Source organism: Dipodomys merriami, unplaced genomic scaffold (assembly GCF_024711535.1).
Source record: "Dipodomys merriami isolate MVZ:Mamm:240054 unplaced genomic scaffold, mDipMer1.0.p SCAF_57, whole genome shotgun sequence".
Classification (NCBI taxonomy): Eukaryota; Metazoa; Chordata; class Mammalia; order Rodentia; family Heteromyidae; genus Dipodomys; species Dipodomys merriami.
The window spans coordinates 2,261,924-2,289,314 of record NW_027206146.1 but is presented as its reverse complement, the minus strand read 5'-3'; the positions used below and the strand labels follow the sequence as shown (position 1 = coordinate 2,289,314).

The window sequence follows — 27,391 nt, the reverse complement described above, 5'->3', positions numbered from 1 at the left end:
TTCCTGTCTTTTTTTTTTCTTTTTTTTTTTTTTTTGGGGGGGGGGAAGGGTCCAGTCTTGGGGCCTGAACTCTGGGCCTGGGTACTGTCCCTCAGCTCTTCAGCTCAAGGCTAGCGCTCTACCACTTGAGCCATAGCACCACTTCCAGATTTTTTTTTCTGCTTATGTGGTGCTGAGGAATCGAACCCAGAGCCTCATGCAAGCAAGGCAAGTGTTCTACCACTGAGCCACCTTCCCAGCCCCTAGTCTTCCTGTCTTTAAGTGTCTTGTGATGATTACCCTGGAACTACCCAAATAATCCCAAGTTATCTTACTTTAAGATCACTTGATTAGTAATATTTTCTTAAAGTTCTTTAGAGAATTAGTTTCTGTAATCAAATCCACATAGATAAGACCTTTCATATTTAATACAGTGCTTATGTCCCTGTGCAAATGGGAAAAATTGTTTCCAGACCAATATGGCTATTAATTTCACAATGCCAACTCAACAGAGTAATCTTTTTCAGTAATTGTGTGTGTGTCGGTTCTGGGTTTGAACTCAGGGAATTGGACTCTTGCCTGGCTTTTTCACTGGAGGCTGGGGCTCTATCACCTGAACCACAGCTCTACTTTCAGCTTTGTTGGTGGTTAACTGGTAGTAGGAGTCTCCTGTGTTTGTCTCCCAAGCATAATCGGAACTACAGTACTCAGATCCAGCTTCCTGAGCAGCTAGAATTATAGGCATGAGCACCAGGTTCCCACTTTAGATTTGGATTTTTTTTGCCAGTCCTGGGGCTTGAACTCAGGGCCTGGATGCTGAGCCTCCTTGTGTTCAAGGCTAGCACGCTACGATTTAGCCACTGCACTATTTCCGGCCTTTTCTGAGTAGTTTATTGGAGATGAGTCTCACAGACTTTTCTGCCCAGGCTGGCTTTGAACCGCGATCCTCAGATCTCAGCCTCCAAAGCAGCTGACAGGCATGAGCCGCCCACAAGCGGCTTAGATGTGGGTTTTAATCGTGTTTGCCACTTGGTATATTTTTCTTCCTCCCAACCCTCAAAACATCACAGCTACCGACCTAGGGTGCGAGGCAGGCATCCCTCCTGGCTCTCCTCGGAAGGTGACCGTCAGCCTCCGGCTGTGACTCTGGATCTACCGTTAAAGGCGAAGGGCACTGGGGCCTTCGGCCCAAGCCCTCCGGCCCAGGCCCCTCGGCCGTGCTCCGGCCCCAGGCCCCGGCCAGGGCGAGGCTGAGTCGGCTCTCCGCCCAGCCCGCCCTGCGGGTAGACCCTGTCCCCCGAGGGCTTCGGCAGGTCCTCTCCGAGGCTCCCTCGCCTCTTTCGGACTGCTTAGGTCGGACGGAGGCACCTCAGATTCGGGCGGCCTGAGTGAGGGCAGGGGCGGGGCACGGGGTCCAGGACGGCGGCGTCGCCGCGAGGAGGCGTCCAGGCCGCTCGGGGAATGGGGGGTGGCCTCGGGCCGGAAGGCCGTCTCCGCGGCTGCCCCGGGGTCCCCGCGGCAGGGCCCCAAGCGCCGAGAGGAGGCCTGTGAGTGGCTCGGGCCTACCTGGTCGCCAGGGAGACGCCGGAAGCGTGCTCTGGGCCGGAAACCCCGTCAACCCCGTCGTCCCCGCCATTCCGGCTTCGGAGAGTTTGGTTCCGCCCCCAACAGGAAGCGGAAGTGTGGCCTGGCGGCGGCAGATCTCCATAGAAACCCCGGAAGCGTGCCGCAGAGCGCGTGCCGTGGCCGCCGCGGCCCTAGGTTCCGCCGGCGTCGCGACCCGGAAGTTCGGACTCCGGGTTGGTGAACTGCGGTGGCCATTGCCGGGCTGCGGCCGGAGCAGAAGTTGGAGGTGGGGCCGGGCGGGGAGGCCGGGGCGGGCCGAGGCCGGGCCCGGCGCCCTACGCGGGCGCGAGAGGGCGCTACAAGGGCCGGGCCGCGGGCGCGGCGGCGGGAAGCCCGGGCCGTCGCGGGACTGGGGGACCCGAGCGGGGCGGGTGCTGGTGCGCGGCGCGGGCCGAGCGCTCGGAGCGAGGTGCGTGACGTGGACAGAGGCGTGGCGGGGAGACCCCCCCCCCGCTGGGTCTTTGTTCTGAGGATCCGAGAAGGCGCTGTTGCCTCCGGGTGAGGCGGCTCCGAGGGGCCAGGGTAGCGGAGACGAGGTCTGGAGCCCTGCGGGGCGGGGAGCTGACCCGGGGCGGGCGCGTGATGGAGGCCGCGGCCGCGGGGAGGCTCGCCGTGGTGCAGTGGGCTCCGCGCTTCGGGCCGGCCTCGCCGCGCTTCCCTAGCCGCTGCTCTTGCGAGGACCCGTTGGTGGGCCTTGGGGGGCGCGGCGTCCGGTGGCAGCGCTGCTGCTGCAGCCTGGGAAATGCACTGAAGTCAGACGTCGGTCCCGGGAAAGGAGGGTAGCCGGCTGCAGTAAAGGATTTATTCTGCAGTAAAGGGTTTATTCTGTTGTTGTTTTGCTTCAGAAGCCCAAGGCGGGGCCAGGCGCTGGGGCTCCCGCCTGTAATCCCAGCCGGGCTAAGATGGAAGCAGCCCTAACCGGGCGCCGGTGGCTCACGCCTGTCATCCTAGCTACTCAGGAGGCTGGGATCTGAGGATCGGGGTTCAAAGCCAGCCGGGGCAGGAAAGTCCGTGAGACTCTTATCTCCAGTAAACCACTAGAAAACCAGAAGTGGCACTGGGGCTCAAACAGTAGAGCGCTCACCTTGAGCTGAAGAGCACAAGGGCAGCGCCCAAACCCAGAGTTAAACCCCATGACCGATCAAAAAAAAAAAAAAAAAAAGACGGTCCCTAAGACAGAAAACAGGTGCTGTGCCTCAAAGTGGCAGAACGCCAGCCTTATATTCAGGCCGAGTTCAAGACCCGCAACCGACTACAACAACAAAAAGGACTGAGCTTGAGAACCCCGATAGACCCTAAAGGCACAGGGGCAGCATTGAGTAGTGTGTCTCGACCTTGACAGACTGGTAGACAGTGGACACCTGTCTGTATATCCTACTTGTTGACCACCTGGGACCTGAAGTGGGTACAGAATGAACCAAGAATAACAACCCTGTTTGGTAGCGGGGAAGTGAACACAGCTGGTAGAGGTCACTTGCTTGGTGGGTGTAGTAGAGAATTTGGAGGTGTCATAAGAATACTGGAGTTGGACCTGGGTGAGCTCTCCTTGGGGCAGAGAAAGGCTAGGAGGTGTGCTGGACGCTGTAAGGTGTAAAAGCATTTCAAAGGACTTTGAGCAGGAGCATGGGAGGAGCTCTGAGTTGGAAACGGACTGTTTTGGGAAGGGATGAAGTCAGCCAGGCCTGGGAGCCACCTGCCCTGTGGTGGTGGCTGAGGTGACCAGGATGCTGGGGCAGAAGATACCCTTGAATGACCTCCCCTGTCCTATGTCCTCGTCCCACGCAGATGGCGGCAGCAGAGGCAGTGCACCACATCCACCTTCAGAACTTTTCCCGCTCCCTGCTTGAGACCCTCAATGGACAGAGGCTGGGGGGGCACTTTTGTGATGTGACTGTGCGCATTCGCGAGGCCTCACTGCGTGCGCACCGATGCGTGCTGGCTGCGGGTTCACCGTTCTTCCAGGACAAGCTGCTGCTTGGCCACTCCGAGATCCGTGTGCCGCCAGTGGTGCCAGCACAGACGGTCCGCCAGCTTGTAGAGTTCCTCTACAGCGGTTCACTGGTGGTAGCTCAGGGCGAAGCGCTGCAGGTGCTCACTGCAGCATCGGTGCTCCGCATCCAGACAGTCATCGATGAGTGCACCCAGATAATTGCCCGAGCACGTGCCCCGGGCACCCCAGCAGCAGTGCCCCTGCCTACACCGGTACCCCCGCCACTTGCGCCTGCACAGCTGCGCCACCGCCTGCGCCACTTGCTAGCTGCACGACCCCCCGGGCACCTGGGTACTGCGCACAGCCGCAAGCAGCGCCAGCCTGCACGCCTGCAGCTGCCTGCACCTCAGGCACCTAGCAAGGCTGAGGGGCCAGATACACAGCCAGCATTGCCCACAGCCCCTGACGACAGAGGTGAGGACGACGAGGAGGAGACTGATGAGGAGACTGAGTGTGAAGAGGGTGAAACTGGTGGCCTAGCGGAGGGCCAGGCACCGCCTTCCTTTCCTGACTGTGCTACAGGCTTCCTCACCACTGCCCCTGACAGCCTTCGCGACGATCGCCCTGGGCCCCCTGGCCTAGCAGACTATGGCGGTGCTGGAAGAGATTTCCTTCCAGGGGCTACAGTGGCTGAGGACACATTCCCAGACCCCTACATGTCTGCTTGGCACGAGGAGGATGGCACTGCAGCAGAAGGCTGTTCCTCGGAGACCCCTGTTCCGCCCGATTGCGCCCTAGCAGGGTCCCGGGCACCAGGCGTGAAGACCTCAGAGCCCACTGTTGCACTCTTCCCTTTTCACCTGGGGGCCCCCGGGCCACCTGGGCCACCCCCTTCCACGCAGCCAGGCCCAGCCCCTGTGCCCTCATCAGCCTTCTACCCTGGGCTCCAGCCGGATGCAGTTCCCAGCACTCAGCTTGGGGAAGCGCCAGTCCCACCTGTGGCTCCTGGCACAGCCTCCTCAGCCACCCCTGTCCGTGCACCAGGTGCTGAGCAGTCAGCCTACGAATGTAGCCATTGCCGAAAGACATTCAGCTCTCGGAAAAACTACACCAAGCACATGTTCATCCATTCGGGTGAGCTGGTTGGGAGGGAAAAAAAAAAAACTTATACTCCCACCACACAGGTTTCTGAGACCCTCATTCATCAGAAATCCAAGCCTTAGGTAGAATTGGGCACTTCTGTGACTTTATTGCTTTCTGGGTACCCCAGGGACCAGGAAATTGAGCCCTTTATTTAGTAAGGTGAGGGAGGAAAGGTTCCCCTACCTGTGTAGAGCACAGCAGGTACTCTTACCTCCTTATTTGTGGTAAGGTGTTGAGTATGGGAAGAAGGCCCCCAGAGATTGGGGAAGATCTGTGTGGGCAGCAGGTGTGAGGACCCCCTGCCAGGAGATGGAATACAAGGATTACAGTTCGGATTCTGGGTCCCTGTGAAGGGCTTCCTGATGACCAGGAGGATTCCAGAGTGAGCTTCCCCCCACAGGCAAGGGAATCCTGGGGTGATGGCTGGTTTGGAAGGAAGGTAAGGTTGCTACCAGGGAAAGGTTTTGGCGAGCAGATTGGTCTAACAAGCAATTCTGGTTCGCCCTGTCATCCACAGGGGAGAAGCCACACCAGTGTGCAGTTTGCTGGCGATCCTTCTCGTTGCGTGACTACCTGCTCAAGCACATGGTCACACACACCGGTGTGCGTGCCTTTCAGTGCGCAGTCTGTGCCAAGCGATTCACCCAAAAGAGTTCACTCAATGTACACATGCGTACCCACCGGCCTGAGCGAGCACCCTGTCCAGCCTGCGGCAAGGTCTTCTCACACCGTGCGCTGCTGGAGCGCCACCTGGCGGCACACCCTGCACCCTGATGGGGAGTCTCACAGGAGAATTGAACAAGGGGCATTGGCCACACTTGCCACAGCACCATGACCACATTTTGGCCAACAGGCTGGGACCAGTCCTTCCTCTGCACGAACCCGGGGTCCAGCCCAGACTACTCCTTTTCTGCCCATACTCTCCTCCTGCCTTTTCTCTTTCCACACCCACTTTTGATCCTCTGGGTAGGAAAGCAGGTAGGGGATGCTGAGGAACTGGACAATTTCCAGACTAAGCTGGGCACCCAAGACCTCAGCAGCTGAGGAATCGTGTCTGACACCAGTTTGCAACCCTTCCCCTACCAAGGTGAGGCCAGACCATCCTCTAGCCCAATGTTAGGCTGGGCTAGGCCTTTTACTCCCCACCCATAGTTCCCCTTCCCTTACCAGATACCTAAGGAGGGTCAGGTGGACCCACCAAGGGAATGAGCCCAACCTTGGGACCCTACTCTAATAAAAGGACATTTGGCCAGTGTGTGTTGTTACCATAGACTCACTAGGCTGTCCTAGGCTCTCCTGAATAGCTGGGATGGTTTACTTTACCATCCCAAAATTCTGAGAGTCTGGATGGGCTGAATATACTGTGGGTTTAGCTTTGGAGCCACCAGCACTATGGGGCAGGGAATCCCAGCCCCATTAACAGTGAATGCTGCTGCAGTTAGGATGCAGGGGTGGGTATGTGCAAACACTCACATGCATGAGCTAATCTTAGGGCTCAAGTTGGGCCTACGCACTCTCCCTGAGCTTTTGTGCACAAAGTACTCTACCACTTAAACCATATCTCCACTTCTAGTTGGATGTTTTTTTTTCTCAGTTGTGGAGCTTAAACTCAGGGCCTGGGCACAGTTCCTGAGCTTTTTTGCTTAAGGCTAATGCTCTATCACTTCAAGCCACAGTTCTACTTCTGGTTTTAGAATGTTTAGTTGGAGCTAAGAATCTCACAGACCTTCTTGCCTAGGCTGGCTTCAAACCCTGATCCTCAGATCTTAGCCTCCTGAGTAGCTAGGGTTACAGGCATGATGCACCAGCACCCAGCCACTCTGGGGTTTCTTTTTTCTTTTCTTTTCTTTTTTGGTGTTTAATTGGAGATGAGTCTCACAAGCCAGGTGCCGGTGGCTCATACCTGTAAGCCTAGCTACTCAGGGAGGCTGAGATCTGAGGATCATGGTTCAAAGCCAGCCTGGGCAGAAAAGTCCATGAGACTCTTACCTCTAATAAACCACTAGAAAACTGGAAGTGGTGCTATGACTTAAGTGGTAAAGCGCTTGCCTTGAGCTGAAGAGCACAGGGACAGCACCAGGCCCAGAGTTCAAGCCCCATGACCCACAAAAAAGAGTCATGAACTTAAGATTTGCCTCTCCATGGGGTGCTAGTGGCTCATGCCTATAATGGCAGTTACTCAGGAGACAGATCTGAGGATCACAGTTTGAAGCCAACCTGGCAGGAAAGCCAGGAAGCTGGAAAGTTGGAAGTGGCCCAAGTGGTAGAGTGATAGCCTTGCACAAAAAGGAACCTCAGAGACAACCAAGCCCACAGTTCAAGCCCTAGGACTATTCTGATCAGCATGATAATTTAAGTGCCTTATTTTTGGTACTGTGGCAAGGGTTTCATTCAAAAGAGTTTGCTGAACACACGCATGTCCACACCAGCCTGAGTGAGACCCTATCCCAATTGTAGCAAGGATTTGGGGGGAGGGTATCTCTCGGGCCCAGCTGCTATGCGGGAACATGAGTCTCAGAATATCAGCCCTGACTGCTAGGTATCAAGCACAGCCAAGACTGTAGATGATGTGATAAGGGGAGAGCAGAGAAGGAAAGCAGCAATGGTGCAGGACCAAGGGCTACCCAGATGGGTGTGTGAAGGTGACACCAGAGGTGAATTTCAGAGTGTACCTGCTTGAAGCACAACTTCCCACCCTCTACAGTTGAAAAGCTTCAGACCATGAGGCTTCTCTATTGGTTAAACCCAAGACTCAATCTAATTCACAAGGATACTTGTGAGGTAGAGTCCCAGTACAAGTTCATGGTGGAGACGGAATTTGGCCATGAGTCCCTATTATGAAGATTCCTAGTTGGGCACTGTTGGCTCATGCCTGTAATCCTAGCTACTCAGGAGGCTGAGATCTGAGGATCATGGTTCAAAGCCAGCCCAGGCAGAAATGTGAGACATCTCCAGTTAACCACTAGAAAACCGGAAGTGTGCTGTGGCTCAAGCAGTAGAGCGCTCGCATTGAGTGAGGAGCACAAGGACAGCGCCCAGGCCCAGAGTTCAAACCCCACAACCAACCAAAAAAAAAAAGATTCCTGCTGGGTGCCGGTGGCTCAAGCCTGTCATCCTAACTACTCAGGAGGCTGAGATCTGAGGATCATTTCAAAGCCAGCCCTGGCAGAAACGGCTATAAGACCCATCTCCATTTAACCACCAGAAAACCAGAAGTGGCACTGTAGTTCAAGTGGTAGTGCTTGAGCTGGAGAGCTCAGGGACAGCACCCAGGCCAGAGTTCAAGCCCTATGTCCGACAGCCCCCCCCCCAAAAAAAAATCCTTTAAATGGTTCATGAGCAGACACTGTAATAGCCAGGAGGCTGGACTAGCCTGGCCACTTGGGACAAAAGTATGAGTGCCACAGAAGAATGCCCCAGCCTGGCAGAGCCCTTACGTGTAGCTAGAGTGGAGTGTAGCCTACGGCAGATGTTTCTGCCTGTATCCCTAGTGCTTAGTATTAGGTAGGCATGTGAAGAAAGAAAAGTGTAGATGCCAGCCTTGGAAAGAGGAATGGGCAAGCAGAACAACAGGAAGGAGGCTGGCAGGGTCACATCCAGCATTGCAAGGAGCAGGTACTAGAAAGGACAGTACAGTATGAGAAAGACACAACCTCACATATCAAAGTGGGCAAACCAGGGGCACCCATCAGAGGACAGTGGCCCCTAGTTCATCTCCAAGGCACTTTTTATCATCCAGCATGATGGAATAGGAAACAGTAAACTTTGTACATAACTAGTGATGAGAAATTTTTTGTTCTTTTCTGTATCGGGACTTGAACTCAGGGCCTTGGCGCCATCTCAGCTTCATTAGCTCAAGGCTAGTGCCCTACTGTCAGGAACCACTGATCTCCCTAAGCAAGGCTGAAAGCAGCCTTAACTGCAAAGGCCCCCATACCAGGGACACCTAAGTGGCAAGGGTTGCTTAAGCAGAGTGCAGAAGAAAGACAGCACAGGACAAGAGAGGCAGGAAAGTCCTCGAGACTCTTTATCTCCAATAAACTATTCAAGTGGTAGAATGCTACCCTTGAGCACAAAGAAGCTCAGGGACAGTGTCCTGGCCACGAGCCCCAAGATTGACAAAAAAAAAAAAAAGTCTTACAGACTTTTCTGCCCAGGCTGGCTTTGAACCACGATCCTCAGATCTCAGGATTACAGGTGTGAGCACCAGCACCCAGCCTGGCTAAATTTCTTTTTCTTTTTTTTTTTTTTTTGGGGGGGGTCCGGTCGTGGGGCCTGAACTCTGGGCCTGGGTGCTGTCCCTCAGCTCTTCAGCTCAAGGCTAGCACGCTACCACTTGAGCCACAGCACCACTTCTGGCTTTTTTTTTTTTTTTCTGCTTATGTGGTGCTGAGGAATCGAACCCAGGGCCTCATGCATGCAAGGCAAGTGCTCTACCACTGAGCCACATTTTCAGCCCCCTGGCTAAATTTCTTATCTAACACAAAGCAGATACTATTTTAGTAGAAAAGTAACCCCGGGGTGAACATAAGCTCCTAAGCTAACATTCTTGTGTAAACGAGCTGCATTCTTATCTGGTCCTATAGAATGGTCAGGGATAGGGTGCAGGGCCGTTCTTCTGTGCACACCTCTGCACTCTACCTGCCACGGGCGCCTTGGCAAGCAGTCAAGGCTGCCTTCTTGCTTAGGGAGATCAGTGGTCTGGGACAGCAGTGCCCAAGAGAAGGTACTTAAGGGTCAAAAGTCAGCAACAGAAGCGACAGGTATGTCACCAGATGCAGGTGAGGGTTAGTAAAGTTTCCCTCTAAAAGTAGGGACTCTTCACTTAGGGTCCTTGACTTTGATTGCAGAACAAGACTTTCTGGACAGTCACGGTGGTAAGAAAACTTTGGTAGAACTTTGTTGAGTAAATAAGCAAGCAGGCAAGCAAACAGGCAAAAAGCAAACAAACAAAAAAAAGGACAAGCAGAAAGGCAGGGCACGCTCTGTGCTCTCAAAGTGAGGGAAGAGAGATACACAGCTCATTGGCCTCAGGAGTATTTTATGGTAAGACTAAGGTCTGACTTCAAAGTTATGCAAAGGTAGATGTTTTCTTTGCTCTGACCACTCCTGGTGTTACACTTTCTGAGTTTCTGGATGTTTGGGGCATTTCTTTTCTAGGTAAGAATGCATCCTGCCATAAAACAGATGCTTATCCTTGAGATAAGGAGGCCTCATGTTGTCTGCATTTTGGGTAGAAGGTTGCTTGTTTTGAGGGAGTATTTCTCTCAGGAAGCCAGACAAACGTTAATTCTTGAGGTGAGAAATGTAACCCTCAGAATGGATAACACATCTGACTACGGATCAGAAATGTGACCCTCAGGAAGGAATGCTTCCCCTGTCTGTCTTTGAAGCAAAGATAGTGCTTTTGTGTTTCTAAATTCACCAAGCCTCCTTTCCTCTGTTTACCCTGCCTCAATAGAGCTAGTGGCAGCAAAGCAATGGGCAGAGTCCCCTTTGGACCCACTAAGCTATGGTCTGAGAGGGAGGGAACATTTGGACAGGAAGTCAGTACCACAGACTCTGAGCCAGAGTACGAATTCCATTATTTCTCTGGTACCATGGGGGTCAGACAGTGGCTGGTCTTTCTGCTGCTGTTGCTGCTACTTATGGGGGGCCTAGGGCAGCCTATGTGGCCAGCCCTTGTGGCCCTGGCCCTGCACCAGCTCCTGGGAGACCTCACAAGCTTTGGGCTGCTCGGCCTGGTGATGCTGTCTTGGCCTTGGATTAACCCCTGGATGCCCCACTGGTTGAGCCTGGCTGTGGTGGCACTTACACTGACTCTGTTGCCTCCAAGACTCCCCCCAGAGTTACGCTGGCTGCCTGTAGATGTGGGATACGTGGTCAAGATGCTCCGCCTGGGCCTGTACATCAGGACACGCTTGAAACGAAAGCCTCCTGACACCTTTGTGGATGCCTTTGAGCGGAGAGCACAAGCACAGCCTGACCGGGTGTCTGTGAGGTGGATAGGGCCTGAAGCCTGTTCAGTTACCATGGGCCAGCTGAATGCCCGGGCCTGCCAGGCAGCCTGGGCCCTGAGGGCTGAGCTGGGCGGTCCCGGGGGCCTGAGGGCCATGGAGCCAGTGGCCCTCTTGGTTCAGGGTTCCTGGGCAATTCCTGCTCTGAGCTTGTGGCTGGGGCTGGCCAAGCTGGGCTGCCCGACAGCCTGGATCAACCCACATGTGCGCGGGCCATCCCTGGTGCACTCAGTGACGGTTTCTGGGGCCAAGGTGCTGCTGGTCAGCCCAGGTGAGTAGAAACAAGGCTGGTGGGGGAGAGACGGGGAGGGGCAAGGGATGAACACAGGCCAGAGGCTTTGGTGATAGACCCAAGTGAGTGGACACGGGGCTGGTGGGGGAAGGGCAGGGTGGGGCAAGGGCTCTGGTGGGGCTGAGAAGTCTTTTTTACCCATCCACTCATGCCACAGGCAATTTGTATTTTTTTTTTTTTTTGATGATCGTGGGCCTTGAACTCTGGGTTGCGCACTGTCCCTTAGCTCTTCAGCCCAAGGCAAGTGCTCTACCACTTGAGCGATGGTACCACTTCTGGTTTTCTGGTGGTTCATTGGAGATAAGAGTCTTATAGCCTTTCCTGCCCAGGCTGGCTTTGAACCCAGATCCTTAGATCAGCTACTCAGCCTCCTGAGTAGCTAGGATTACAGGTGTGAGCCACCAGCTCCCAGCTTCGTATTAAAATTTAACTAGAAAATAATGCTGAGGTCACTGGGTTTGGTTTTGCTTCATTTAACAAAAATGACTATTTCAATACTATTTGACAAAAATTTATTTATTTTATTTATTTATTTATTTTTGTCCAGTTGTGGGGCCTGAACTCTGGGCCTGGGCACTGTCCCTCAGCTCTTCAGCTCAAGGCTAGCGCTCTACCACTTGAGCCACAGCGCCACTTCCTGCTTTTTTCTTTTTGCTTATATGGTGCTGAGGAATCTATCCCAGGGCCTCATGCATGCAAGGCAAGCGCTCTACCACTGAGCCACCTTCCCAGCCCGGACTAAAATTTTTAGTATTTACAGGACTCTTTTCCAAAGAATAAGAAAGCTTTTCTCTGTTGGCTGCTGCTATTCTGTCTCCAGTCCTCCTCTTGGCCTCACAGGAAAGCTTCACCTCTGCTTCTCCTCTAACCATCCCTCTAGACCTCCAGGAGAACCTTGAGGAGGTCCTTCCTGAGCTTCGAGCCCAAAACATCCGCTGTGTCTACATCAGCCACAGGACCCCAACCCTGGGTGTTGGGGCTCTGGGAGCGGCCTTGGATGCTGCACCCTCTGACCCAGTGCCTGCCCACTTGCGTAAGGAAGTCACATGGCGAAGCCCTGCCCTATTCATCTATACCTCAGGGACCACCGGTAAGGGTCCCAGCGGCCTGGCCCCAGCTCACAGAGCTACCCTGACCTGATCACACAGCCCCATGCCTGGAATTTGTCCTCTGACGCCAACCCTCACACTGGATATGAGCTTCTGACCATATGTGGTTAGTACTAGACTGTGGTGTCTGTCCAGTACTTGGCACCGAGGCCCTGGCTGATCTTTGGCCTTGTCTAGTTATCCTCGGCTGCAGTTCAGCCTCAGAGGCCACCTGCAAGTTCCCACTGTCACCACCCTCTCCCCTCCCTGCTCCCCGTGAACCTTAAGCCCAGGAAGACCCAATGTGGAGGGCCCACTGGATTGGTCCCCTCCCACCTTTCTGCTCCTTTCCTCCCAGGGCTCCCCAAACCAGCCATCATCTCTCATGAGCGGGCACTGCAGATGAGCACACTGATATCCTTCTGTGGGACCACAAGGGACGACGTAGTCTACAATGTTCTGCCTCTGTACCACTCAATGGGGCTTATTGTCGGACTTCTCGGTTGCTTAGAACTCGGTAAGTCTCCGGATCCTTCCAATTCGTTTTTTTTATTTTTGGTCGGGTCATGGGACCTGAACTCTCCTCTCTTCAGCTCAAGGCTAGTGCCCTACCACATGAGCCACAGTGCCACTTCTGTTTTTTTTTCTTTTTTGCTTATGTGGTGCTGAGGAATCGAACCCAGGGCCTAATCCATGCAAGGCAAGCACTCTACCACTGAGCCACCTTCCTAGCCCATGATCCCTCCAATTCGTAGAACCACTAGAGTTGGATGTCAGAGTGAGTCAGTCAGGATGATGACATTGGTGCGCCAATTAGGGTGATTTAGCCCTGTAATCCAAGCTACTCAGGAGACAAACGACAGGAGGAGGGCTGGGGGTGTGGCTCAGTGGTAGAGGACTGGCCTACCTAGTATGCATAAAGCTCTTAAGTTCGATTCCTCACTCAGTATACAAACAGAAAAAGCCAGAAGTGGTACTGTGGCTAAAGTGGTAGAGCGCTGGCCTTGAGCACAGAGAGGCTCAGGGACAGTGCCCAGGCCCTGAGTTCAAGTCCCAGGACCTGCAAAAAAAAAAAGAAAAAGGGCTGGAGGCATGACTCAAATGGTAGAAAGCCTGCACAAGGACCTGCAGTGAAACCTCAGCACTGCTTATAAGGTAAAATAATGAAATACCCGACCCATATTCTGGCTTCTTCTGGTAAAGAACACATGGCAAGAAGCTCCATGGCACACAGAGAGGCCCAGACACCAAGATGGTCCCTGATGGCTGTGCCTTGGGAAGTGAGGAGAGCTGATAGTAGAGATGGGCATCCAAGGAGCAGAAGGTGATGGAGATCCCAGCCAGAGAAGTCAGTGAGGAATTCTTACCCAGCACTCCATCCCACATTCTGCTGGTGTGTGTGTGCTGGTACTTGAACTCAAGGCCTCATGCTCTTGCTCTGCTTTTTTGCTCATGGTTATCACTCTACCACTTGAGCCATGCCTTCAGTTGCAGATTTTTTTCTGGTTAATTGAAGATTAATCCTTCAGATTTGTCTGTCTGAGCTGCCTCTGAACCAAGATTCTCAGATCTCAGCCTCCTGACTAGCTAGGATTACAGGTGTGAACTGCCAATACTGCTGAGTATTAGCAGTTTTCTTGTATATACCTCATTTCTTTTCTGATTTATTTTATAGTAAATCCTAGACATTGCATACATTTTTTTTTTTTTGCAAGTCCCGGGGCTTGAACTCAGGGCCGTGGCTCTGTCTCTGAGCTTCTTTTGCTCAAGGATAGCACTCTACCAATTGAGCCACAGATCCACCTTTTTTTTTTTTTTTAGTAGTTTTAGTGGAGATAAGAGTCACACAGACTTTCCTGGACAAGCTGGCCTTGAACCACGAACCTCACATTTCAACCAATTGAATAGCTAGGATTACAGGCATGAGCCACCTGTTTCTTGGAGATCTCTTGTGATGCTGAGGTTTGGGGTTAGACACGAAACTCACTTTTGAGGAACTGGGATTCATTTTTTTGGGGGGGGTCCGGTCATGGGGCCTGAACTCTGGGCCTGGGCACTGTCCCTCAGCTCTTCAGCTCAAGGCTAGCACTCTACCACTTGAGCCACAGCGCCACTTCCGGCTTTTTTCTTATTTGGTGCTGAGGAATCGAACCCAGGGCCTCATGCATGCAAGGCAAGCGCTCTACCACTGGGCCACCTTCCCAGCCCCCTGGGGTTCATTTTCAGAGAGAGAATTATGTTACCTTCAGGATAAAAATATTTTCTCAAGGAAAACAAATGTTTGTTCAAGCACATGAACAGTTTGTTTCTCCTTTGGGTGCAAGAATGATAAGCCAGATGCAGAGAAAGGCAAGGCATCAGGAGAGAAGACTGCCCTTCTGAGTGAATAAAATTACTACTAGGCCGGGCACCAGTGGCTCCTGCCTGTAATCCTAGCTACACAGGAGGCTGAGATCTGAGGATTGTGGTTCAAAGCCAGCCTGGCCAAGAAAGTCTGTGAGACTCATCTCCAATTAACCACCAGAAAACCAGAAGTACTGCTGTGGCTCCTAGTGGTAGAGCGCTAGCCTTGAGCTGAAAAGCTCAGGGACACTGCCCAGAACCTGAGTTCAAGCCTCATGACTAACCAATAAAAACAAACAAACATCACCTTAGCATTATCTTGCGTTCCAAGAATCACAATCAGGTAACCAGATTCTCACAGAAACCTGAAGCATAACTACTACTCCCCCTCCCAGGAGCCACCTGTGTCCTGGTCCCCAAGTTCTCGGCCTCCAGCTTCTGGGATGACTGTCGGCAACAAGGCGTGACTGTGGTTCTGTATGTGGGTGAGGTCCTGCGGTACCTATGCAATGTTCCCCAGGTGAGGCTCTAAAATGAGTTTTTTTTATTTATTTATTTTTTTGGTTAGTTGTGGGGCTTGAACTCAGGGCCTGGGTGCTGTCCCTCAGCTCCTCAGCTCAAGGTTAGTGCTCTTCCACTTGAGCCACAGTGCCACTTCCAGCCTTTTCTGTGTATGTGGTACTGAGGAATCGAACTCAGGGCTTCATGCAGGCTAGGCGAGCATTCTACTACTGAGCCACCTTCCCAGCCCAGGACTGAGACGCTCATCTCCAATTAACCACCAGAAAATCAGAAGTAGAGCTGTGGCTCAAAGTGGTAGAGCGCTAGCCTTGAGCAAAAAGCAACTCAGGGACAGCGCCAGGCCCTGAGTTCAAGCCCCAGGATTGGCAAAAAAAAAAAAAAAAGAAAAAAGAAAAAAAAGAACCACAGTTAGGTCCTCAGATGTAAGTTTCCCATCACCTCTTGTACAACTACCAAGGTAAAGCTCCCAAGAGCTACCCCCTCCTCCAGGTAAGGGGCATGACCCCAAGGCACCTTCTCCTCCTCACCCTCTTTTTTTTTTTTTGGGGGGGGGGGTCCGGTCGTGGGGCCTGAACTCTGGGCCTGGGCGCTGTCCCTCAGCTCTTCAGCTCAAGGCTAGTGTTCTACCACTTGAGCCACAGCGCCACTTCCGGCTTTTTTCTTATGTGGCGCTGAGGAATCGAACCCAGGGCCTCAGGCATGCAAGGCAAGCGCTCTACCTCTGAGCCACCTTCCCAGCCATCCTCCTCACCCTCGTTTGGACATTCCTGCAGCGGCCAGAAGACAGGATGCATACAGTCCGAATGGCAATGGGCAACGGGCTCCAGAAGGACGTGTGGGAAGCCTTCCAGCAGCGTTTTGGTCCCGTTCGGATCTGGGAATTATATGGCTCCACAGAGGGCAACGTAGGCCTAGTCAACTACCCAGGGCGCTGCGGGGCGGTGGGCAAGACGAGCTGCCTCCTTCAGGTAAGTGAGAGGCGCTGGTGTGGCAGGAGCCGCGGCCCAGCGCAGCCCCTGGCCCGCGCGGTCCCCCGTGCTTGGTCCACACCCCCAGCCCCCGTGCTCGGCCCACGCCCCCGGCCCCGCGTAGTCCCCGGCCTGGCCCACACCCCCGCCTTCTGCATAGATGCTGTCTCCCATGGTGCTCGTGCGGTTTGACACGGAGAAGGCCGAGCCGCTGCGGGACACAAGGGGCTTCTGCATCCCTGTGGGTCCAGGTGAGGGCGGCGTGTCCTCATGACGCGGGGGAGGGGGGACCTGGACACGCGGTCTACGTGGCTGGACGGCCCAGCCCCCACAGACCCCACTCCTTTACTGGTCTCTGGGCCTGTCCAACCCTGGGCTCCATGCCCCCATCGCCGTGCCTCCGTCCTCCGAGCGGCTCTCGCCGGCCTCCAGCGGAGGTCGCACCCTGCGTTCCGAGCCTTCGCCTTGTCCCTCTTCCCGCCAGGACCCTGGGGCGGAAGGCGGGCGGGGTCCGGTCTCTCGGTCCGCTGGTACCACTGCTACCTCCAGGGGAGGCCGGCCTCCTGTTGACCCGGGTGCTGGACCGCAGCCCCTTCCTGGGCTACCGCGGTCCCCGGGAGCAGTCGGAGAGGAAACTGGTGCGGAACGTGCGGCGCGCGGGCGACGTCTACTACAACACCGGGGACGTGCTAGCTGCGGACCGTGAGGGCTTCCTGTACTGGCGCGACCGCCTGGGGGACACCTTCAGGTCCTGGGGCGGGGCGGGACTTCCCGGATGGGCGGGACCTCCAGAGTGGGAAGGGGCCTGCGCTCGTGGGCGGGGCTTGCCGCGCGGGTGAGATCCCGGGGCGGGGCCTACCTCTGGCTTCTGCCCTGTAGATGGAAGGGTGAGAATGTGTCCACGCGGGAGGTGGAGGCCATACTGTCCCGCGTGGACTTCTTGCGGGAAGTGAATGTCTACGGCGTGTCTGTGCCAGGTGCGGAACCTCGGGCAGCTGTGTGGGTGGAGGGAGTCCTGTTACCGATTCTGCAGATGGATGAACTACTGGGGCGCGGGGAAGTTTAGGGCCTGGGCAGGCTGGAGGGCCCACCTTAGCCTCGCGAGGTGAGTCCTTCGAGAGTGACCACTGTGCTTCCCAGGCTGTGAGGGTAAAGTGGGCATGGCTGCCGTGCAGCTGACCCCCGGTCAGGCTTTCGATGGGCAGAGGCTCTACCAGCACGTCCGCACCTGCCTCCCTGCCTACGCCACTCCCCACTTCGTCCGCATCCAGGTGAGTTGGGGGGGCCACAGTGGCCGGTGAGGGGTCCTGCAATGGGGCAGCGGTGGGTGTCACAGGCAGGGAATGACAACCACCGCTCCGCAGGACGCCCTGGAAATCACAAGCACATTCAAACTGGTGAAGTCCCGCCTGGTGCGTGAGGGCTTCGATGTAGGGGTCATCACTGATCCCCTGTTCATACTGGACAACAAAGCCCAGGCCTTCCGGCCCCTGACAGCAGACACGTACCAGGCTGTATGTCAGGGTTTGTGGAAGCTTTGACCTGGCTAGCCCACAAGACATCCAATGGAGCTGAGGCTAACACCCCAGGATCACTTCCACCCCATTCCTGTGCCAAGTTCTGAGCCCGAATGCATAAGGGTCCCAGAACAGTGAAAATAAACAATGTATACATAGAACCGTGTGCCTATGAAACAGTGGAAAATGAAGGATCCAGTGTCCTCCAGGACAGGAGTCCTGAGTCCTAGGCAGGGACCTCAACCCTGGGGATATTCCTGTCTGGCACTCAAAGGTATAGTGGAACAGCTAGCAGCCAGCTTTGCAGATAATGTAGGGTAGAGAGAGAAGCGTCCTGACTCCAACTGTGGTCTTTTGGGGACTGAGGCTACTGGGACAGAGTCAAGATGGAACAGTGCATGTGTCTTGTGATCTGCAGGGTGTGAGGAATGCTATGGATGCATACATAGTCTCACAAAACCCAGAGACACTGGAATGGGGCAGAGGGGAATAGAACAAACTACTTTGTTTTGTTATTGAAAGGAGATCTCACCATATATCCCAGGCTTACCTCAAACTCACCATGTCGCTAAGAGTGGCCTTAACTTGTGATTTTCTTGCCCATCTTTTGAGCACTGAGATACAGATGGGGCCACCACAATGTCTGTGAAATGGTTCTACAGATCCCTAAGCCTCTCAGTCTGCCACAGTGCACAGCCTGACCTGGCCTTTGAAGGAGGAAGCACAGGCTGCACCCCACACAGACAAACAAGGAGCAAGGGAAGGGTCCATAAACATCAGCCTCATTAGGAATGGAGCCATTGTCTGGAGCAGAAAAGATACAGCCTTGGGGCTAGTACAACTCAGGGCCTCTTGCTCTTCCTTGGCTCTTTTTGCTCAGGATTGGTTCCACACCTCCACTTACAGCTTTTTGCTGTTTAGAGATGGAGTCTCACAGCCTTCTATACAGCTGGCTGCAAACTTCCATCTTCAAGTCTAAGCCTACTGAGTAGCTCGCATTACAAACATGAGCTACCAGCATCAACTGACTGATCAAGTATCTGATCATTTCAGTCTCTAAGAACCCTTTCATGATTTATACTTTGTAAGTCAGTGAGGCCTTCATTACATTTCCTACAGTCAGACAAAGACAGCATCTGGATATGGACTGAGGAAAACCACTTAGTCAATCCATTACCAAAGTGTTTGATGTATAAAATTTAGGAAAATGTATATATTTGGATTACAGAGCTTGACCTGCCTTCCAGGCCTGTTTCCTCCAGTGGAAAAAATGAGGCATACAATAGTGTCCTTAAAGGGTGTTTAGGGAGAGTAATTGACATGGCTGGGTGCCGGTGTTCACACCTGAAGTCCTAACTACTTGAAACTAGCCCAGGCAGGAAAATCAGTGAAATTCTTTTTTTGTTCAGTTGTGGGGCTTGAACTCAGGGCCTGGGCACTGTGCCTGAACTTTTTTACTCAAGGCTAGTGCTCTAACACATAGAGCCACAGCTCAAATCTGGTTTTCTGGTAGTTAACTAGAGATGAGAGTCTCATGGACTTTCCTGCTCAGGCTTGTTTTGGACCATTATTGTCAGATCTTAGCCTCCTGCATAGCTTTCAGGCCTGAGCCACTGGTGCCCGCTCTGTGGGATGCTTACCTCCAAATAACCATCCAAAAGTGGCATTGTGGCTCACAGTGGTAGAGCTCTATAGTCTTGAGTCCCAGGATACACACACACACACACACACACACACACACACAGGAGAGAGGGAATTGAAGCCTGGCCTCTGCCCTCTCACCATACCTACTGTGAAGTCCTGGGCTTTGACCTCTAAGTCCTAGTGGTGGCAGACCCTGACACTCCCCAGGGGAAACTACCAGCAGGGCACAACCTGTACCTCTGTCTGGCCTACCCACCAACTCTGGTCTCTGCTACTTTAGTTTTGTTTCTGGACCTGTTGGGCCTGGGCTTGGGTGGCTTCCTCCTCACCCACAGGACTGGCCTGCACACCTCTGACATCCTGAAGTCTCTTGTCAGCTGACTGTGCTCCATGAATGATGGTCACAAGGAAGTGGCAACGCTTGCTGACTACCCTGGACTTTGGAGACCCCCAACATTCAAATAACATTGGATGGTGGGAATCAGCTTCTTGCATTTCAACAGCTGGAAGAGGCATTATAAAAAGTGAGGAGAGGGCTGGGAAGGTGGCTCAGTGGTAGAGCTCTTGCATGCCTGAGGCCCTGGGTTCGATTCCTCAGCACCACATAAGCAAAAAGAAAAAAGCTGGAAGTGGCGCTGTGGCTCAAGTGGTAGAGCGCTAGCCTTGAGCTGAAGAGCTGAGGGACAGCGCCCAGGTGTAGAGTTCAGGCCCCAGAACCGACCAAAAAAAAAAAAACTTCTGAGGATCTTCATGGGCTATCCCAGGGACAAGCCAAAGCTGTTTACTTCTCAACTGACATTTCATCTCTAAGGCATCTCACAGACAAGGTTGTGGTATTCTCCCCTTATTGGTGGGGGCAGCCCCAAGTCAGAGGTAGTTTGTATTACCCAGTCCCTCCTTATAGATGTGAAATGAAGGACAAATATATCATGAAAGAGCTCACTGGACCCTGAGTTACAAGTTTACCAGCACTTTATACTATTCATGTCTCCCTGAACCCCAGCTGCCTTCATCATTCACATTTTTTGCTACTACACTATTTGTAAGGATTAAAGGTAATCATTAGCCAGGTGCCACTGGCTCATGACTGTAACCCTAGCTATTTAGGAGACTGAGATCAGGAGGATCATGGCTTGAGGCCCATCAGGAAGAAAAAGTTCGCTATACTCTTCTCTCCAAAGTATCCAGCAGCACACTGGCCTGCTGCACGATTGCCAGTCAGGGGCGGCAGTGGCCTGCACATGGCACGAGACATGCACTTGCACCTGTCCTTTAGGAGGTCTCAAAAGGAAATGCCCTTACTGCCCCAAGCCCTGGCCCGTCAACACCCAATCCAAGTCCCTCTGGATCCTGGGCAGTTTTCCTGTGGTTCCCATGACAGGCAGAGAGCACTGGGCTATTCTTGCCTCAAATCAGGATTTTTATTCAGAAACTCCCATTATAGAAGTATAATTTTTGTTTAAAAATGTAGCACATGGAGACCCTGGGGTCACACACAGCAGGATGGTCCCAGATGTGCTTTGCTGGGCTTCCAGCATTTTCCAAAGACCAGGCCCTGCCACTGTGCAGAGGACAGGCCAAGGCAGTTTGGGGTTCTAGAATTAGGACTGGGCCTGACAGCCGGCAGGAGCAAGCTTGGTACCATTGGTCCACATGGGGTCCTCACTGGCCCCAGAGCTTCCAGAGGCAGAGCCTGTGCTGGGGTGCCGCACTTAGGCCTGCAGTCCCTAAAGCTAACACCTTCTCGAGGGTCACGGGGCCTGGGGCAGGTGGCTCTTTCTATGAATGACCAGGTGGGACTTCCAATCAAAACCACAGCCACAGTCAACACAGAAGTGCCGCCTCTGGCCTGCATGGCTCTTGCGGTGGATGACCAGCTGCGACTTCCAGCTGAAGCTGCGCCCGCAGTCCTCACAGGAGTAGCTCCGGCGCATCGCTGGCTCCCGGAGCACCTGTGACGGCCTCTCTGGGCCTGCCCCACCCACATGTGTTCGATGGTGGATGACAAACAGTGACTTCCAGTCGAAGCTCTGGCCACATTGCTCACAGGTGTAAGGCCTTTGTGGCGTAGGCTGGGAGTAGGGCCTGGGCAGTGGTCCTGGGGCTGGCCCCTCTTGAGTTTCAGATGCGTTCTTGTTCAGACTCTGGATCTCACCTGGATGGGGTGTACAGGCCTGGCCAAGGCCTGGCCCTGTGTCCCCCGCTTCCGAGTGCTGAGGCTCCATGCCCCGCGTCCCCGCCTCAGACTCAGCTGCCATCACCTGCCCAGGGGGCTGCAGCCCTGTTGGGGTGGTGGATGTCAGACAGGGTACAGGCACACAGAACTGGGGAGGGGATGGCAGCTGGGGCTGTGCACACAGAACCCTCTTTGGATAGAGGGACCTACGGCCAGGTGCTTGGCAGCTACCGAGGAGTCCTAATGCCACCAAGTGTACAGTTGGGAGCTGCACAGGGAAGGGAAGGTGGACGGGTCAGGGAACGTGGAGCCCTCACCCAGAGACATCACTGCGCCGTACTTCTCCAGCATCACATCCCAGTACAGCTCCTTCTGCGACGGGCCCAGCAGTCCCCACTCTTCCTGCCAGGGTGCACTCAGTTACTACCACACCAGCCAGTGTCACATCTTACCCATCACCTAGGGGAAAGCGGGCCAGGGACGAGGGCAGGAGGAAGTCTTGTGGGTGTTGGTCTGGCTTTCAGATCGTCTGGTCAGCCTCACAGCATTCATCCCAGAGTTACCCACCTCAGTGCTGGTGAAGACAGAACTGAGGGAAGGCTGTATGGAGGCCGGGCAGGACTGAGGGAAGGCTGTATGGAGTCCGGGCAGGAATACCATGGATGGTCTCAGTGTTCCTCCATCACTGAGCCCTAAACTCCTGTAGCTAGAGGGAAGCTAAGGAGAGGGGTGCGGAGAGCAGGACCAGGTAAAGTGGTGTGTGCAGCCAGTCATCTCAGGACTGTAAGAAAGTGAGGGGGCAGTAGTGGTGCAGGACAGCCAGGGCTGCTACTGCCTGTGCTGCTGTGACAGAGTCCTGGGGAGGGTGAGCCTCATGGCTCAGCAGGGCCCAGCCACGGCTTTTGCCCAATAGATCCCTGCCTCGAGTCCCATTTGGGATTTTTCTGGGTTGAAAAAATATATACAATAATTATACATATAATATATATAATATATATACAATAATTATACATATTATATACACTTATTTATGTGTGTATACATATATATACATATATATATTCAAGTCCCACTGTATATATATATACAGTGGGACTTGAATTCAGGGCCTGGGCACTGACCCTGAGCTCTTTTGCTTAAGGCTAGGGCTCCATCATTTTGAGCCACAGCTCCACTTCTGGTTTCTGAGTGGTTAATTGGAGGTAAGAGTCTCATAGGGGGTGAGGTGGGGAATGTGGAGTGCTTGCCTAGCATGCATGAAACCCTGGGCTTGATTCCTCAGTTCCACATACACAGAAAAAGCCCGAAGAGGAGCCATGGTTCAACTTGTAGAGTGCTAGCCTTGAGCAAAAGCAGCTCAGGGACAGTGCCCAGGCCCTGAGTTGAAGCCCTAGGACTGGCAAAGACAAAAAAAAAAAAGTCTCATGAGGACTTTTCTGCCCTGGCTGGCTTTGAACTGTGATCCTCAGATCTTAGCCTTCTGAGAAGCTAGGATTACAGTGTGAGCCACTGGCACTCAGGGGGAAAGATAATTTGAAGGACAGGCTAAAGCAGGTGTGAGGGCAGAGGGGGACAGTGCTTAGCCACAGCTAGACATGGTGTTGTGAGTGCACCAGAGGGTCCTCCTGGTCTTTTTTTTTTTTTTTTTAATCAGTATGGGGCTTGAACTCTGGGCCTGGGCGCTGTCCCTGACCTCTTCTGCTCAAGGCTAGCACTCTACCATTTTGAGCCACAGCACCACTTCCTGTTTTCTGTGGTTAGCAGGAGATAAGAGTCTCATGGACTTTCCTGGCTAGGCTGGCTTTGAACCATGATCTTCACAGCTCAGCCTCCTGAGTAGCTAGGATACAGATGTGAGCCACTAGTGCCCAGTCGTCCTCTCAGTCTGGAAGCATGTTTCCTGTGGAATGGAACTCCCAAAGTGCAGAAGCTTAGAAGCAGAAGAGCTGGAAAAGAACAAGACTTCTACCATGCACACTCAGGAATGGTGTGTTCCTGAGAGCAGGGGCTCAGAGCTGAGCCTCTGGAAGGTCTCTAAATAGACTAAGCGGTATCCTTTCAATGAGGCCAGCTCTCTGTCCTTCCCTCTGTAGTCGCTGGGGTATCCCACTACTAATGCCACTCCTGGGCAGTAAAGAGTGGCTAAAGAGCCTGGAAAGCCACAGCAGATGGTGGCCAGCAGGGACAATCCCCTCCCACATCCACAACCTCTACTTCCTATGAGGGGCTGCTCACCTGGATCCTGGGTGGGTGGCAAGATGTGGAGGCTGGTTCCTGATGTTCAAGACACCCCTCAGGGGACTGGGCTAAAGGCCGGGGGCGGGGACATGCTGAGAAGTGAGGCAGACAGGAAGGGCTGTCAAGCGCTGGTGCTACTGCTGACGCCTGGACCTGCCTCCACCACTTACGTGACAGGCAGGCAGCCCTGTGCTCCTCCTAAGGATCCCCTTCCTAGCTGGAGATCTATCCTCATTTCAGGAGGCCCAGCCCCAGCACAATCTCCTAGGAAATATGACAGCCCTCCACCACCCCTGGCCCTGGGTTGGCACCCTCACCCATCTGCCCATAGGCACTGGGCTCTTCCTTTACACTGCAGCTGAGTGGGGCAGACTCCTCCATCCTGGCTTCCTCCTGACCCTCCCCTGGGGCCACCCTGGAGGGCTCCACTGTGTCTGAGAGATGGAGGAACCCTGAGGATTCCTCTGTCTTCGGAGCTGCAGGGAGCATCTCTGGCTTCAGGATATGAGCTGTGATCTGAGGAAAAGAGGCCAGTCACCGGGGCTGACAGGACTGCAGTCTGTCCCTCTAAGAAGACAATGCTGCCACACTCACCCAGCCCAGCAGCTTCCCAGGGTCATGCTGCAGCCCCTCCACCAGGGCTGCTGCCTCGTCAGGGCTTCCTGGCTGCTGTCCTCGCACCCAGGCCTGTATCTCAGGAGGTAGTGAGCCCAGGAACTGCTCCAGCACAAGTAGCTCCAGCATCTGCTCCTTAGAGCACAGCTCAGGCTGCAGCCACTGGTGACACAGCTCTCGCAGCCGGGCCAGTGCTTCTCTGGGCCCACCCACCTCCTTGTAGCAGAAGCCCCGAAATTTCATCCGTGCAGCCTCAATCTCAACAGTGGTCTTGGGGTCTCTGAGGGGCAGGTGTGGTGGACCCAGAGGAGATGGCATTCTTGTTCTGAAGGGTCTTACTGGAATCATCCAGGAGAGACCTATATACAAAGGAGGCATCAGTGTCACCAGAGGGGATGGCAAGCCAGGCAGCCCACACCTGTAACCCTAACTGTTCAATAGGCTGAGAGCTGGAGGATCTCAGTGGTCCCAGTAGAAAAGTATACTAGATGCCATCTCCAAAATAACCAGAAAAAAGCAGGGCTGGAACCAGGTGCTGATGGTTCACACCTGTAATCCTACCTTCTCAGAAACTGATGTTTGAGGGCCCGGAGTTCAAAGGGCAAGAAAATCCAAAAAGACTCTTAATCTCCAATTAAGCATAAAAAAAAAACCCAGCTGTAAGTGGTGCTGTGGCTCAAGTGGCAGAGTGCTACCTTTTAGCAAAAGAGGCTCAGGAACAGTGCCCAGGACCTGAGTTCAAGTCCCAGGACCAGCAGAAAAAAAAAAAAAAGCAGCCTGGGAAGGTGGCTCAGTGGTAGAGCGCTTGCCTCGCATGCATGAGGCCCTGGGTTTGATTCCTCAGCACCACATAAGCAGAAAAAGCTGGAAGTGGTGCTGTGGCTCAAGTGGTAGAACACTAGCCTTGAGCTGAAGAGCTGAGTGACAGCGCCCAGGCCCAGAGTTCAGAGGACTGACAAAAAGTGGGGGGGGCCTTACAGCAACAGCCTAGCAAGTGCAAGGCCCCGAGTTCAAATCCTAGTAACATACATACATACATACATATACAGGGCGTTAGACACCAGGACCCACCAGGAGTCCAGACTGCCGCCGAGAAGCCTGAGGAAGGGGAAGACTGGTCGGGAAGGGCGCACACCAGTCGGATGCGGGGAAGCCGGAGAGCTGCAGAAAAATAACAGCGGAGTCACACCCAGGGCTGTGGGGTGATGGGAAAGTGGATCTTTCCAGAAACAGACGGGCCGCCGGGGCGGGTTCCGGGTGACTGGGGCCTGAGGGCGGGGAAGGGGGACGGGAGCCCCTGAGGACTGGGCAGAGCCTGGGCCCGGCCGGCATCTGTCTCTCCTTTGGCTTCGGGGTCCGCACAAATCTAATCTCTAAGGAGGGAGGCGGGCAGGAGCGACCCCGCGGTGTGGAGGCCTGGTACTGACGGGGCCCAGGTTACAGCCAAAGCGCAATGCGGACGAGAGGCCCCGTGGCCCGGGGACGCGCCGCCGGGAGGCCGGCCTGCGGACGACGCTGGGCCGCGGACTGCGCCCTCATGCCGGGGTCGCGCTCACTTTTGCCCCGCGCCGGGCCCCGGGCCACTTCCGGGAAGTGGCGCCGCGCTGGGATGCCCGCCACTCAAAAGATGGCCAGCCCGCTGGTTGCCCGAGCGACGACGCTCCGACCCATCCGGGTACCTGCCTCGCAAGCAGCGACCCCTCCCCATGGGCTACGCGTCCCGTGAGCCTGGGGAAGGGCAGGGCTCACTTTCAGAGCCCTTTCGCGACCGAGAGATGATCCATTCCTCTTGAGTCTCTGATGCCAAAGCATCCCGGGTCTCTATCCCCGCCTCACTCTGTTTGCTCCCAATTCCCTACTCACCCGCGGCGACCCACCGAGCACATCGGCACCTGCGCATGTGCAGAGCGGACCCAGCTCCTATTGGCTGAGGGAGAAATTTCCTAACCAATCAAACCCGGTACCTGCGCGGGGCCCGCCCCGGCTCCCCGGGGGCGGCTTCCGGCGTGCCGGCTCTCAGGTAACCGGCGGAGCATCCCGATACCCTGGGATGGACCGTACGTGTCGCCTTGCTGCGAGGGCGGACGGCTGTAACCGGTGGGCAGCGGCCTCCAGCGCCGAGCAATTTATTTTCCCAGCGCCTGCCGCGAAAAGCCCGGCCCCGCGGGTTCTGGTGCGCCCTGCGGGGCTCCCGTGGATCGGGCGTTTGCCGGGAGGAGCCGGGCGGGTGGGGAAGGCGGCAGGGCAAGGTCTCCTTCCTAGGACTCACCAGAAACCAGTTTCACCACCTGCCTAGCCGGGGCTCGGGACCTCTCCCCTCGGAACAGCCTGGCAGGCTCCTCGGCTCTCGAGCCTCCCGTCCTGCGGGAGGCTGCCATGTGGTTTTCTCCATGCGGTTGCTGTGGACTCTAGCCTGTTTTCATACTAGTGCATTTTTGTTATTTTCTTTGTGGGTCACGGGTCTTGGACTCTGGGCCTGGGTGCTGTCCCTCAGCTCTACCAATTGAGGCATGGTGCCACTTCCGGCTTTTTGGTGGTTTATTGGAGATCAAAGTCTCACGGACTTTTTTGCCCAGGCTGGCTTTGAACCGCGATCCTCAGATCTCAGCCTCCTGAGTAGCCAGGATGACAGGCGTGAGCACCACTGGCGCTCGGCTCATACCAGTGAATTTGCCTCACTATTGCCTGAGGTGTGCGTGACAAGCTAAGTGTGATGCATGTTTGTTCTTAACTCTGGCCAAAAAAGTCCAGGGACAGCGCTAGTCACTTCTTCGGGATTAAAATGGATCAGCCACTAAGCGCCAGTAGCTCACGCCTGCAATCCTAACTACTCAGAAGGCCCTGATCTACGAATTATGGTTTAAAGCCAGCCCCACAGGAAAGTCTGTGAAAATCTTACCTCCAATTAACCACCAAAAAGCCAGAAGCAGAACTGTGGCTCAAGTAGTAGACACTAGCCTTGAGAAAAAAGCTCAGAGATAGCACCCAGAGCAATAAGTTCAAGTCTCAGGACTGGCACAAAAAAAAAGGGAGAGGGGCAGCAAAAGGACACTTTCAGTGGCCAAAACATGGATTAGGAAGGAAGCTCAGGACATTGGGAGTAGATCAAGGAGCAAAAGGACAGGACAACAGGCCCAAGCAAAGGTGGGAGAAGAGCTCAACTGGAGGCTGGTGGTCAGACCAGGACAGTTCAGGCTGAAGTCTGACTCCAGAAACTCCTTTCCAAGGCACAGAAAAGGTTTCGTAGAAGTTTCGTAGAATGTGGTTGGGGCACAATTTCAATAGATGTCTTT

The 27,391-nt window shown here is 54.3% G+C and overlaps 3 protein-coding genes across 12 annotated transcripts; 2 read left to right on the top strand and 1 right to left on the bottom strand.

The window, feature by feature from the left end:
* Nucleotides 1-1,755: 1,755 nt before the first annotated feature.
* Nucleotides 1,756-5,933, top strand: Zbtb45 (zinc finger and BTB domain containing 45). 3 transcript variants are annotated; one of them, XM_070000757.1, is made up of 3 exons: nucleotides 1,756-1,831; nucleotides 3,391-4,669; nucleotides 5,196-5,933. In XM_070000757.1, exons 2-3 carry the CDS (start codon nucleotides 3,391-3,393, stop codon nucleotides 5,450-5,452), a joined length of 1,536 nt encoding a protein of 511 aa, XP_069856858.1. In that variant the 5' UTR covers nucleotides 1,756-1,831; the 3' UTR covers nucleotides 5,453-5,933. The 3 variants fall into 3 exon arrangements, with proteins under 3 accessions (XP_069856858.1, XP_069856859.1, XP_069856857.1); XM_070000758.1 differs by lacking the exon at nucleotides 1,756-1,831 and adding an exon at nucleotides 1,945-2,014; XM_070000756.1 differs by lacking the exon at nucleotides 1,756-1,831 and having other exon boundaries at nucleotides 2,137-4,669.
* Nucleotides 5,934-9,690: 3,757 nt separating this feature from the next.
* Slc27a5 (solute carrier family 27 member 5) lies at nucleotides 9,691-17,586 on the top strand. Of its 2 annotated transcripts, XM_070000724.1 has the most exons (11): nucleotides 9,691-9,724; nucleotides 10,515-10,966; nucleotides 11,868-12,077; nucleotides 12,434-12,592; nucleotides 14,814-14,938; nucleotides 15,714-15,908; nucleotides 16,069-16,159; nucleotides 16,458-16,656; nucleotides 16,788-16,885; nucleotides 17,049-17,179; nucleotides 17,273-17,586. In XM_070000724.1, the coding sequence occupies exons 2-11, from the start codon at nucleotides 10,567-10,569 to the stop codon at nucleotides 17,447-17,449; spliced, it is 1,785 nt and encodes a 594-aa protein (XP_069856825.1). In that variant the 5' UTR covers nucleotides 9,691-9,724; nucleotides 10,515-10,566; the 3' UTR covers nucleotides 17,450-17,586. The 2 variants fall into 2 exon arrangements, with proteins under 2 accessions (XP_069856825.1, XP_069856824.1); XM_070000723.1 differs by lacking the exon at nucleotides 9,691-9,724 and having other exon boundaries at nucleotides 10,268-10,966.
* Nucleotides 17,587-20,455: 2,869 nt separating this feature from the next.
* On the bottom strand, nucleotides 20,456-25,985 carry Znf446 (zinc finger protein 446). 7 transcript variants are annotated; one of them, XM_070000750.1, is made up of 9 exons: nucleotides 25,782-25,934; nucleotides 25,140-25,259; nucleotides 24,312-24,457; nucleotides 24,078-24,233; nucleotides 23,801-23,999; nucleotides 23,481-23,575; nucleotides 21,813-21,962; nucleotides 21,563-21,647; nucleotides 20,456-21,350 (listed from the first exon to the last, which is right to left on the bottom strand). In XM_070000750.1, the coding sequence occupies exons 1-9, from the start codon at nucleotides 25,804-25,806 to the stop codon at nucleotides 20,821-20,823; spliced, it is 1,506 nt and encodes a 501-aa protein (XP_069856851.1). In that variant the 5' UTR covers nucleotides 25,807-25,934; the 3' UTR covers nucleotides 20,456-20,820. The 7 variants fall into 7 exon arrangements, with proteins under 7 accessions (XP_069856851.1, XP_069856855.1, XP_069856854.1 ...); XM_070000754.1 differs by lacking the exon at nucleotides 25,782-25,934 and adding an exon at nucleotides 25,962-25,985 and having other exon boundaries at nucleotides 24,078-24,457; XM_070000753.1 differs by having other exon boundaries at nucleotides 24,078-24,457; nucleotides 25,848-25,948.
* Between the last annotated feature and the right edge of the window lie 1,406 nt (nucleotides 25,986-27,391).